This window comes from Gracilinanus agilis, chromosome 3 (genome assembly GCF_016433145.1).
Source record: "Gracilinanus agilis isolate LMUSP501 chromosome 3, AgileGrace, whole genome shotgun sequence".
Classification (NCBI taxonomy): Eukaryota; Metazoa; Chordata; class Mammalia; order Didelphimorphia; family Didelphidae; genus Gracilinanus; species Gracilinanus agilis.
In genome coordinates, this window is record NC_058132.1 from 286,052,912 (window position 1) to 286,066,113 (window position 13,202).

Here is a 13,202-nt window from a genome sequence, read left to right on the forward strand (position 1 = left end):
CAGTGAACAGCCAGAGAGCTATCTTTGTATCAAAACCTTGGTGTTCCTGTTCACTGGCTGAACATTCAGCTAACAATTAAACATTCTTTATTATGATGAAATCTAAGATTGAATCCCTGTTGGTTTGTGGGCCTCCTTGTCAGGGTGCTCATTTTCTCATTTCAGAGTGAAGTTGGATAAAAAGGAAACCTATTTCCTGTAGCTCATTTGATACCTGGTGGGGATGCTATTCAGGTGACAAGGATACAGGCACAGAGGGGGAACAGATGTGATTTACACACTCATTATCATTTGAATGAGAGTGCAGATAGGCCTGTTCAGGGGCTTGGGCATCACCTGGACAGCTTTCCTTCTGATCTTTATCCCATCTGAGAGACCAGGTCCCCCTGACATCTTTAAATCCTCGACCCCCAGCTGGTGACACACAGAGTTTTATGACAGTAAGCAGTCCTCTGAAGCTCAGAGCACAGATGCCATTCAGAATTGTGCCTTCACACTGTTTTTTTCATTGTGTTCAGGCTTAATCAGGAATATATCCAAAAAAAGCTTAACTTGAATAATTTCTTTTGGTATTTCTCCAGAACCCTGTTTGCCTCTCGAAGTTTGTGTATGGTATGCTAAAGAAGATGAGATTTAGTGTTCCTGAAGTTATGTGCATGCGTAGTTCATTCCATTTCAAAAAAAGAACAACAAAATAGAAAGGACCACAAGTTATAGATGCCATCTAAGTCTTCTGTTTCATGAGCTTCTGATAAACTGAGTTCCGCATTGTTGGGAAAGATTTGAGATTCTAGAGTTGAAAAGCATCACTAAATTTGGACAAAATTACCCCTCAACATGTTTCTGTTAGGCATGGCTTTCTCTTCAGAAAGGATTAATTCCTTTGTTTTGTTACCTGGAATGCCTACTCTCACTGCAAACTCTGGAGGGTTTTATAATACTTATTTGGGGGATGTGTGAATAATATGGGGAGCTTGTCTGTGTCATCTGAAGATCCAAAGAGATGAGTGCTATACAGTACAAACTATATTTAAAAATACGTTTTAAAGAAAGCATGTCTTTAGTTCAGGACAAGAATGCCAAACAACCTTGAATAACTTAAACTGTTGTTTTTAACCTTCTCTTATCTCAGGCAGCCTGACAGTTTTGGTGGGTAACAAAAAAGTGAAAAGAATCTGTGAGAACAATTGCAGTGGGGTTTCATGATTTTAATTAGGTATTGTATTAAAGAGAAAAATATAATGAACACAAGCACATACACATTTTATTTCCCATCTAACATTAACAGTTAAAGAAAACAATCACTATCAAATTACTTTGTTACCGTCCATAATTACAACTCAGGTTGCGCTTAACTGTTATTAACAGAATGTACAGTAATATGTTTTGGCACTGTAATATGTTATTGTAGCATTATAATTAATCTTACAGGAAGTATAATAAATTTACAGTATCAGATTGAAGCAATACTGCATATAGATTTATTAATGCTTTTAATCAGTTCTGGCAAAATTAATTTTGCACTGATTGCTTACATTGGAATTTGCATATACTTAGTGAAAGTAATTTATTTTTTATGGATTCCTTTTTATTAAAATGGGGCATATGGCCCTTCAGCTACAAAACTTTGCTGATTCTTTAGCTAAAAATTCCTAAACATTTTGAAATACCAGGTTTCTGCCAGTCAAGATAATATGCCTTTGTCTTATGATTTATTCTCAGACTATATTCTGAGTAAAACATTCTTAATTCTCACATCAATTTCTTTTGAAGATACAGTTCTGGTGTCCCTGTTTTTGTTAGTATATTTGGGGATTATTTTTTTCTCCCCAGGAACAGATCTAAAGTTTCAGTCAAAAAATGGAAGCCTTGAAAAATGTCAACACTGATAACAACATTGCATTAACCTCCAGAGTTGCATATTCATTCAAGTGAATCATCATCAGAGGAAACTTACTATTTGAATAGTCCTGCTTAAAAAAAAAATTGGTCATTTTAGAGCAAATGTATCATATGGGATTTTACCAGTCTATCTGTTTGCTAAATTATTCCCTTTCTATATGCACAAACTTGATTGCCACAGAAATAGCAAGTTCAGGCTTAAAGTTTTCAGGTCTTTTAAAGTATATGCAAACTTTTGGGGGCAGCTCTTAAAAGGAAGTTTTTAAAAAGAGTTCTGAAAAAAAGATAGTTTTAAGAAATACTTCCCATCAGTCATATGGTAGGAAAATAAAATTAACATGTAAATGTCTCTCTCTACAAAAAGTGCACACCTTTTTGAAAGGAAGAAACATTCTTTAGCAGACTGTCAAAAATATCTTTATGAAATGAGAAAAAGTTACAAGGTTTTAAAAAATGATCTCTTTGAAAAATGCTGGCAGGAAATTTGAATTTCTGAACAATTTCACATGATTTGAATCTATGATTCTACACATCCATACTTTGCCTTTTTCCAGAATTCAGATTATTTTAAGGCAACTGTTAACTATGTAATATGTATACCGGTGTGTGCTGGCCTATTTCTTTAACAAAAACATTTGGTAAAGTAAATGAGGTTTAAGATTCTACTTCTGAATCAGAAGTACATGTGTTTATTATTTTTAAATCCGGTAAGATCAATGCATCTTTGATTGTTTTTGACTCAGCTATTGTGCATGAATTGAGCATTGTGTAGATTCTATAAACTTCTGCAACTCCCAAGTGCTGGTGAAAACTGACAGTGAGATGCCCTTAAACAGCTCTATGTAACATTGACCCAAAGTTTTAATAAACATTTTTATCAGCATTTTCCTATCAATAAAGCAAATATGATTAAGCAAAATTCTGACTTATTAAGGTTCTCTACCAAAGCTACTTGACCAGTCATCATATGACTTGTCACCATAATAAATTAAGGAAACCAGATTTTGATAACATTTTATCATCAGGATGTAAATATTCAGGACTCCACCTCCACAAAAGACATCCATTTTAGCTTGTGTAGTTCTTTTATCATCAAGGATGATTTTGAACTTTGAAAACTAGCTTTATCTGTTCTGAACCTCTAACATTCCATTGTATCTTAATTGAAACGTAGGTTCTGTACTTTTTGCTCAGGGCTCCTGATAAATGTTTGCAGACTCTGTAAACTTCTGAATAATGACTTTCAGTAAAGAAGATGACTTAAATATCTTAGTATCGTTTTGTGCGGCATTATTCTGTTCGGTAAGATAATGTGTTATCAATACTTCATAAGATCCCTTTGACCAGAGAATGGATAAAATTCATAGTTGTTTCCAAATTGCTTTTTGTTTAGATCATGTAGCTGCCAGCAAGCAGATAATCTTGATGGATAAAATGAAGGCCAACATAAGAAAAAAAGGTGCCTCATTTCTTTTCCTTAAGAAACACTGAGGGAGGGCTTGGTCAGTAAATTATCTCTTTAAAAGAGTTTTAAAGTTTATTTGTTCACTTCAAATCAGTATTTTTGTGTCTGAAGAACATTCCTGATCTCTTCTGACAGTGAAATCATTCTTTTCTATGTTTAATCTTTGACTAATTAATATTCATATGAAAGCTCCTTAACATAAAAGAAGTAACATTTATGGGTGTATATGCATATTTCCTTTGGTTTTCTGGAGGGAATCCATAGGGATCATTGAATCGGACTTCATGCCCAGTGTAAGTCTTTTCAGTGGGCAAGATGGACATAGCAGTGTACTGTGACTATCAGACTGACTTTAGCCACTCCCAGTGTTCAAGCTGCCAAGCGGGCAGTGTCAGCAAATTCCAGTACCTGAAAATGATGGAAGAGGGCAAGGAGGGGGATGGTACTGGACAAGGGTAAGGAGCAATTGAGCCATTCTGTGGTGGCACCAGGCTATAATGTCCCTCTTACAAAATTGGAGCCAAGTGAAAAGAATTAGGGAAAGAAAAGTGTCTTTAGCAACCAGTTTTAAAAGCAGTTCTGATGAGACTTTTGGTGTTCTAACAGAGCTGTATTCTTGACAGCTAGATTGTTACAAGTATGTACATCACTGTGCTTGAGTAAATTTGCAGCTGGAGAGTTTTAGTTACATGCTGTTCAATGAAAAAGTGTGGGGGGCTACTGAAGAGAAGGGGCAACTATGATAAAGAGTTGCTTCATGAAGGTATTATCAAATGCCTTTCAGAATGATTTCAATCGATCAGTCATCTATTAGCAAAAAAAAAATGCTAAAAATTATTTAGGAGATTATAACATTTTCACTTCACACTTTAATCATGTATAAATCTGTCCCATCTGGTTCATTTCTCTTGGCTTTGATTTAGACATAGACTAACAAAATAAGCCTAAGGACCCCTTTGAAGGGAAGTATTTACTTAAACCAGCAATAGTTTAATAGTTGAAAGGGGTCCCCCATTAATATGGGCAAAACAGATCATTTACATATGCCTCTGTTTTTCCATCTGGAAAATGGGAATAATCATTTTATTATCAAATATGTCAAAATATTTAAATGAAAAGTATAATTAAAAAGAGAGCTGAAGGAAGTCTGTTTGCTATGGCCTGCTTTAAAGCACTAGATTTGAGGATTTGGGTTCAAAACCATACTCAGATACTTGTTAGTCATGAGTCTCAGGGCAAGCCCCTTTGTTGCTAACTTGTTTATCTATAAAATAGAAATAATAAGAGCACCTACCTCACAAGATTGTTGTGAAGATCAAAGGAAATGATATAGGTAAAGTGCTTGGTAAACTTACGGTGCCATATAAATTATACAACTATTTTCAATATTATTATCCATCTTGTTCTCATCTTTTTATGTGGTTTAAATAGAAACAACTTTGGGACAAGCTACTTTCCTGTCATTCTTTTATATTTGTTATTCAGACCATTGTATAGATGGATAAAACAACTTCTTTGGGTATAATTTAATAATATTGTCATTATTATTATTCATTATCATTACTTTCACCACCACTATAATCATCAGTAGCAGTGATGATCATCATTGTAGTAGAGGTAGTCTCTCTTTTGGTCCAGATCTGTGATTTCATCATCATGGAGAAGTTCCTTCACTGGTATAGATCAGGCTGTGTTTCTGTGACTTATAGTCTCCAAGGTTTGCCTAGAGCACTGAGAAGTTGATTAGCTTGCCCATCGTCACACTTCTAGCATGTGTCATAGGAGGGATTTGAATCCAAGTCTTTCTAACTCCAAGGCTGGCCCTCTATAATCTATGTGGCCCTGACTGTAGGTTATTGTATGTAATTCAGTAATCTGACTTTGAGTACCTGTCAAATATTCGAGATTTTAAAATAGTATGTTTTCCCTTTAAAAAAAATAGTTTGGGTAATTTATTTGCTTTAAATGTCACCCACATGAAGAAGAAAATCTCTCCACAATGAAAGGATTACTTTTCAACAAAGTTAAACAATAATCCCATACCTTTCCTAAGAAAATTGTTATAACATAAAAAGTTTTCATCACTTTGGAATATATGAGAAGGCTATGCCATAAGCTCAAATATGGGCCATTTGGGGCCTAATGGCAGATGAACAAAAAATATACACGCATCCACTCAAAGTGAAAGCATTTTTTAAAAGTTAAAAACTCTGTGCAAGTTCTTTCCAAAAGAGTTCATCCTTTTATGTACCTTTAAAAAACATTTACTCCACTTTACTCTTTTGTATCTTTGAAGAAAAAAAATTTAATAAAGTTGTAGATCCGTTTGAATTTACAAAATGTTGGCAGTGTTGGAAAGAAAGACATTCAGCATTTCAAAGTTCTGGTGGGGAAGAAAAAGATTCTGAATAAAACAATTTTATGTGATTTTGCAGGTGGTTTGAGCTATCATTTTATATGTACGTTTGTACCACTGCTCATTGGAATGTTCATATAATACTGACCTAATTATGCATAGAAAAAGATAAGCCATTTACTTGATTCATTTCTTCTTTTTAAATCAAGAAAGGAACAAAAAGGCTCCTATTTTCTGAAAGAAATTGTTCGCTTTTATTGCAGAAAAGTAGCAGCTTGTGCAGAACTAGAACTGTAACAATTTTATATTCCAAAGGTTTTGTGTGTATTCGGTTAGTTACAGTAATTATACCCAATAACTGACAGCCAAAATCACGTAGGAGAAAGCAAAGGCTGTTTTCTCACACAGGCCCTGCTGCAGAACATCTGCTGAGAGATTTGCATATTAATTAACCCATATTAACTCTAATTATTCTGGGAAATTATCAAATAAATTGAATTTTCTAATTTTAACCTTTCTTTTACTTGACGCGTGTCGAGGCTGAGAGGACGCACCAGGCTATCTCACCTGGGCAATGAGCAAAAGATCTTTTCTCCCCCTTTCGCTCCTTTAGACCTGGGGCAGCCTGGGGAGCTTTTGTGTGCCTTGTGCTTTCTTGGCTTCTGTGCTTGGTAGGGTCTCAGTGCATTTGTTGAGAGATGGAACATGTGTGCCTGTGAGCACAGATGGTGGATTTATACAGGGGTGAGGAAAGGTGGTACCTCAGAACAGTTGAGCAAACCTTAAGTTTTTTTTTTTTTTGGTTTTTTTTTTCCAGCCTGTTGTTTGGGCCTGAGCAAATAAATGGGAGTTTAATTCAATTAGAGCCTGGCTTTAGTCAGTGCCTCATGACAGAAATTATTCAATATTTTTCCCCTCACATTGTTCGGTTTACACATCACTGACTCCCTTGCTTTTGTACTCTGTTTAGAGTGGCCATAATGTGTTGAGCTTTTTGTGTCTGCCATGTCACTGTCCCTTTCACCGTTGTCTGGTTTTGTCAATTGTGAGGTGCAATGGCGTTATTTTGAAAACAGGCGCCCACTATGGTTGTGGATATGTTAGCAGGGATGACTGCAGTTTTAAAGACACTAGACACATCCATCAGTCCAAGAAGGTAGTGATTCCATTATCAGTCCTTGGGAAGGCTCATCTGAATAGTGAAATAAAGTTTTTTGAGGAATGAGTGTCTTCATCAGATATCAAACACAGCATAACGACTGAGGGATAAAAGTTAAAAAAGAAAAAAAAAGATTACAGCTAAGAGATTATTTTATATGTTTGTCCAGTGGTGTGGAGTTTTTTGTTTGTTTGTTTGTTTGTTTTCAGGTAGTTTCTTAGATTAAGGAGTGGCATCTACTGAGCTTAGAAATTCTCCTTGCTTTGGGTGAAGTTCAGAATGCCCAGTAGTTTAAACTTGTTGACTACAGGACCAGAAATAAGCAATTCATTCAGGTGATTTCTGTCACTAACAAAATGCTCTCATATGGCTGTTTAGAGAGCAACACCTCTTTTGAAGGGCTTGTGAGTCTTCATTTCCACCTTAATGGTTTCACTATTCCATCCCCCCCCCCCCCACCTCCATTAGCTATTCAGGTGATCCACACCCCTGGCTGCCTCAAAGAGAATTGTTATCCTCTAACAGAGCTGATCTTTCCCATTATTCCAGCTGATGGGCGAGGAAGCAGTGCAGTATCTACATGTAACATTTCTCAGACCCAAGAATTGCTGTTGACAACAGTAAACTGGAAACCAAGAGAGCCACCAAATAGGTCTGCTGGACTGACAGATATTTGAAAGCAATTATTTTTATGAACAGGCTAGAACCACAGTCTTCTTTTTCATGGAAGCATAGAAGGTCTTTGGCAGGAAAATATTTCTTTAAGGGACAAGCTGTTACTGCTTCAGAAGAAGGTAGGGGTTCATATTAAGGTCTCTTTGGTGGTGGTGGTGGGGGAACTTTCAAAAGATTAAAATAACTAAAACCATATTTTACTTAGTATCTAAATCTTCATGAAACTGTACAATTACAGTTGAGATATAGGGGTGGAGTAACTGTAAAACAGAGAGAATTGTTATAGTTTTTCTATTTCATGTTTATTTTTTACAGAACATTCCAACATACCCTGGCAGTTACTGACTTTACACCTTTTATGGGCTTTTAAAGTTGTGTAACCTTTTCAGAGGAAGGTGATAGACACAATATCTATTTACACAAGGACACATTTCCCCTTTCTTTATATTCAGTTTATTCAAGGTTTTGTTTCCAAGGTCTTATTACTATAAAACTTAAAGCTTAGACAAGGTCTGCCCTCATGTCAGATAAAAAACACCAAAACAATTTTGATGGTTCAGTAGCTTATTATTTCATACTTCCAGGTCCTAAATAAATTACAGTTATTTTCACATTCCTCTTGAATATCCTTCAGGCATGATAATAAGTATATTTTTCTATATAGACTCAATACTTCCTTTTTGCTGGTTGATTTCAAATAAGTTGTTGAATTATCATCCTAATAATTAGAGAGGGTCTTTAAAAATCTTTTTCTGTGGCATATTGTTTAGAGACACACATTTACTTGACATATTTAACAAATCATTACAGAATTGTTGGCAAATAGATGTAGAATGTACATAGAAACATATAAGTACAGCAATTGTCAAGTGTCTTTTTTTCTGCATTCCTTTGCTGCAGCCTTGCTGAGGAAGGTCCACGCCTACCCCCCACCCGTAGGTCATCAAAGATAATTACTGACTTGGGTTTTGAGGTATAGATTATCAAAGTATCATTTCTTTGGAAGGGAAAGAATATTATAGATATAAACTGCAAATAAAACTGACTAATTTCCTAAAGGGTAGAAAGTACAAGTTTGAAAGAAGTGTGATTGTGTGTGAGTGTGTGTGTGCGTGTGAACACTTGCAACATCAATACAGTTGTTTCCTTTGGTACAAGCGAAGTAAGGTAATGAGCACTATTATAGTTTTATATATACAGGAAAAAAGTGTATATGTTTATTTTTGCAAAAATAAACATATTCTCAGTCTCAGGGTGAGCATGAAGTTAATTTGGAACATTGTGACCTAGGAATAGTGTTGCTTACTGAAAGATAACTGAACCGAATGTTGTATATTCTTTGACCAATCCCTATTGTAATAAGGCCTTGGGGTGGTCTTGTACTTATTTGCCACACTCAATTTCTAGGTTTAAGAAAATGATATAAATTAACACTATTATTAAATTTTTGTGGTGTATTATTATATCAAATTTATGGAGGTTTAAGCCTCTCTAATCAGTAGCATATTGAAACAGTGGTACTTTGAATCAGATATTTTAACCTGTGTCTGCAGTTTCTAGAGGAATGGGCTACCACCTCTCAATCAGACCTCCCTCCAGTATACTTGATGATCTGAAATTTGGGGTTCCAGGGATCTACTGAATTGCTTTCTAGCCAAGTAAACCATGACAGTAGAAAAATTTTTCTGAACATTTCATCTAATATGCATATGCTTTTGCATAACTAATTTGAAGTGGAAACATCTTATCCCTATAACTCAAAACGGCTCTTGTTTTATCAGCTGACATTTTACAACTCATTAATCTATAATGTGAACTCAGTGCTTTTGAATACTCTAGAGATAAAAAATTAAAGTGACCAAACTAGTTTGTTTAAAAGACTCACTACAGTATGTTAACAGTAGTTATTTTACAATAATATTTTGTACTTACTAGTTTATTCCCTCTGAATATTTTGTGCTTGAAGTGCCTCTTCTTGTAAATGGACATTAGTCGTGGTTTGCATGAGGTAAAGATTATTCCCATTTTTAAATAGAGAGATCAATGTCCATGGAACTCATTCTCACAAAGAGAAAGAGAGAATTTGAAAACAGGTGGCAGAATGGAGAAAAACCTTTATGTTTGATTTTTTTCTATATCCTGGTGAACCACAAGACCTCCAATATTACATGAAAAATTGAACCTTGACCTTGGTCTTGTGATCTTGACACCGTCAGTGTACGAAGATAAGAGAGTTGCCATCATAAAGAAGTAGTGTCTGTGATACAACTCTCTTAGAAAACAAGAACAGCTCTGTAGAATTCTTGAAAGAGTCACATCCTGCCCTCTTTAGTACAATACCTGGGAAGTGAATCTTTGGGAAAAAAATGAAAGGAATAAAAGGTCATAGAAACTACCTCAGACATTCCTAATACCCTTCATCTCCCAAACCCAGGGACATAAATAGACATTCTAAAAACTGAATGCAAAGAGATCTTTGATTCATTGATTAAAAAATAATCTCAAAGCCTGACAGTTTCCAAAATGTGAATGCTTTCCAAAATTCTAAAGGGCTTAACAAATATGGCATCATATCAGAGTTGACATGTATAAAAGCAAATTGTTGGACCTAATAATCAAGGTATAACAAGGGCTATTATAGTATGAGTCAGTTACTCTTGACCTTTAAAAATATTAAAGGCAAAATAATAGTTCACTTCTGTGTTGCATCAAGGTCACAAATTGCTTTCCTCACAACAACCCTATAAGTATAAAAAAGAATTATTATCCCTATTTTACAGATGAGAAAAGTAAAATTCATGGGGTTTAAGTGACTTACGCAGAGTTACACAGTCAGTAAAAGTCAGTCAGGTTTTGAACACCAAATTCCTTTTTTCTTAAAGGGTAATCCTTTGTATCATCTTGTGGATTTGAACATATTAAAATATCTCTTTCTATCTATGATAATAACAAAGCAAGAGACAGGAAAAAAAGTTAAGTAAAGTTATGTCCTTTTCAATGACTGATAATTCTGAAGAAACTTCAGTTTCCAGTTTCCATTATATCTTTAATCTTTCTACTGTTTCCAAACAGTTTCAGAAGGCATGGTATATTTTTATATTCTGTTAACCACTGACCTGGTAGCCTTCTCTAATTCATATGAAAAGAAAGCATGAAGGTTACTACTATCAACACCAAAAAGTTGGAGAAAAATATCCATGCCCTTGTATTTGAAACTAAAAAGTCAGAAAAAAATGTCAATTTTCTGATTTTGTAGATTTTGTAGACACTGATTACAAAAGTTATTTGGAATTTTTGTTATTATTTGAGAAGTAATATGGCATAGTAAAAAGAGAGCTTTAAGTCAAAGCTTTTAACACATATTAGTTGTATGACTCTGGGCAAGTTATTTAATCTCTTATTACCCCACCCTCCCCATCCAGGAACTTTCTAAGAAAGACTCTAAGTTGCAGAGGCTTGCACTGGTAGAAGGATTTTCCACATTGGAAACTCTCTATATCAATGAAAGTATAGGCTCAATAATAAAGTACGCTCTATCTCTTAATATAATCTCTCTCTTCAATTAAATTGTAAGCTCATCAAGGGCAGGGAATGTAATTTTTGTAACCTCGGTGTGTAATATATAGAAAGAATCAAAGATATGATAATGATTATAAATAAGAAAAAGAAATTTGACTGGTGTAAGATTGGTAGTATCTAATAAACTGAGGTATATCAAAGTCTTGCAGGTCTGTCTTTGTCGATACCCCACCACACACACTCTCACACACATTCAGTAAACTCCAGTGGTTCCCTGCCATCTTCATAATCAAAAAAACTCTCATTATCTTCCCCCACCCCAAACCTTTCCCATCATCTTTCTTATACTTTATATACACACACACCTTTCTATAACCTAGTACAATGGCCTCTTTGCTGTTATTCAAGCAAGATACTCCATCTTCAGATCATCATTACTTTCAATCAATGGCTCTTCCCTATTCTCAAAATATTCTCCCTCTTCCTCATCACTTCCTGGCTTCCCTGTCTTTCTTCATTTTCCTGTTGAAATCCCTTCTTTTCCCAGAAGCCTTGACTAAGCTTCCTTGTTGCTAATGCTTTCCCTTTCTTGATTATCTCTGATTTATTTCGTCTATATCTTGTTTGAACATAGTTGTTTGCATGTTGTCTCCTGTTAGACTATCTTTTGCTTTCCTTTGTATCTCCAGCATTTAGCACAGTGCCTGGCCCAGAAGTTTTTAATAAATGTTTATTGACTAGCTAACTTAAAGGATACCTCAATTATCTGATATTTGTCTCTTTAATCCTGTTGATATTGATGAGAATTCTGCTTCTGATGAAGAGACAGCAGATAGCCCTTTAAGACTAGTTCTTTTGCATGTTAACACATTAGCCACTGATGTCTTATTTGTACTGTAACTGACAGAATAATGGAGAGAAAGCACATAAGTATGAAAAGGGGTTAGTTAGGTAACATTGTGTAGGGCTTCCTCAAGACAACATTGCTGCTACTTCAAATGCCAAGCTAATTATCAGCAACATTTAAATGCTATCACAGGCCATTTTTATAAATGGTGAAATTTTCCAGCAGGTATGGACATTGCAAAATGTCACGTTTGACTGCTGTTATATTACTTTTGTCATCGAAGTACAAAAATAAGAAAATAAAGTTATTCCAATAGACAAAAGAGGAACCATTATTTGTTTAGCTTCTGACTATAAAATTAATTGATACAGTGATGCAATTTGGAGTATCATTTACTTGGAAGGAAAAATAGGGTCGGTTTAATATAATGCAATCTGGTGAAGTGAAAATAATGCTTATTATAGATAAACTATGAGGTCTTTTAAATATAGATTTTTAGGAATTCACATTCAGATATGTCTTTCTAATCCCAGTTGCTATAAAGCAAATTTAAGTATCAGCTTTATACCCTTTAGTAACCCCATATTACACATACAGTTTTCGAGAAAATGAAACTTTAATATGATTCTACATAAAATTGTGTGCAATGCCAATAATTTATATGCACTTCATATGCAAATAGTTTTATCTTATCCATCAATTATTGTGTAAACATGGTATCACATGGCAAATTTCCCTGCAATACAGTACTGTACCTGTATATAATTATGGGTGCATTTTGCCAATGCAACTGTTACTCAGAATTGTAATTAATTCCTCTGAAGATTACTGTGAGAGTTTTGGATACTGATGCTGTTTTTGGACATTTATTACTGCTCTTTAGTTGGCTTTTTGCTGTGCCTCAGAGACAGATGTAAAATTAGTGTCTATTTTGAGCCAGCAAACAGTACATCTTTCCTCTTGTTTATTGAATTGCAGAGAGGAATTCTTTGGGCTCCCACTTCTTTGTGGTTTTGAAGTAACAGTCTGTTTTTGTGCCAACCATGTAGCTCCAATGCATGTGTAAAATTTTGCTGAGACTCGTGCAAGAAGTTGCTTATTTGACCTAATGGAAAGACCAGTGTATGAAGTTAAGTTGCCTTGTGTAGGAGGGGAAGTAAAAATTATGCATCATAAGTTCAAAAATAGCAGTTGGTCTAAAAGGCACTTAATATATTCTACCCGATGACCCACATTTGAAGTGGGTATTTGTGGGTTATTGGGAAAAATAAAAATCTCT

At 34.9% G+C, this 13,202-nt stretch overlaps 1 protein-coding gene across 1 annotated transcript in view; it reads left to right on the forward strand.

Annotated features, from left to right (window-relative positions):
• The first annotated feature begins 7,573 nt into the window (after positions 1-7,573).
• ZEB2 (zinc finger E-box binding homeobox 2) overlaps positions 7,574-13,202 on the forward strand; it is a 50,794-nt gene continuing 45,165 nt past the window's right edge. The window contains exon 1 of the mRNA XM_044669890.1: positions 7,574-7,676. Coding sequence (XP_044525825.1) covers positions 7,574-7,676 — 103 coding nt within the window. The remainder of the gene's footprint in view (positions 7,677-13,202) is intronic.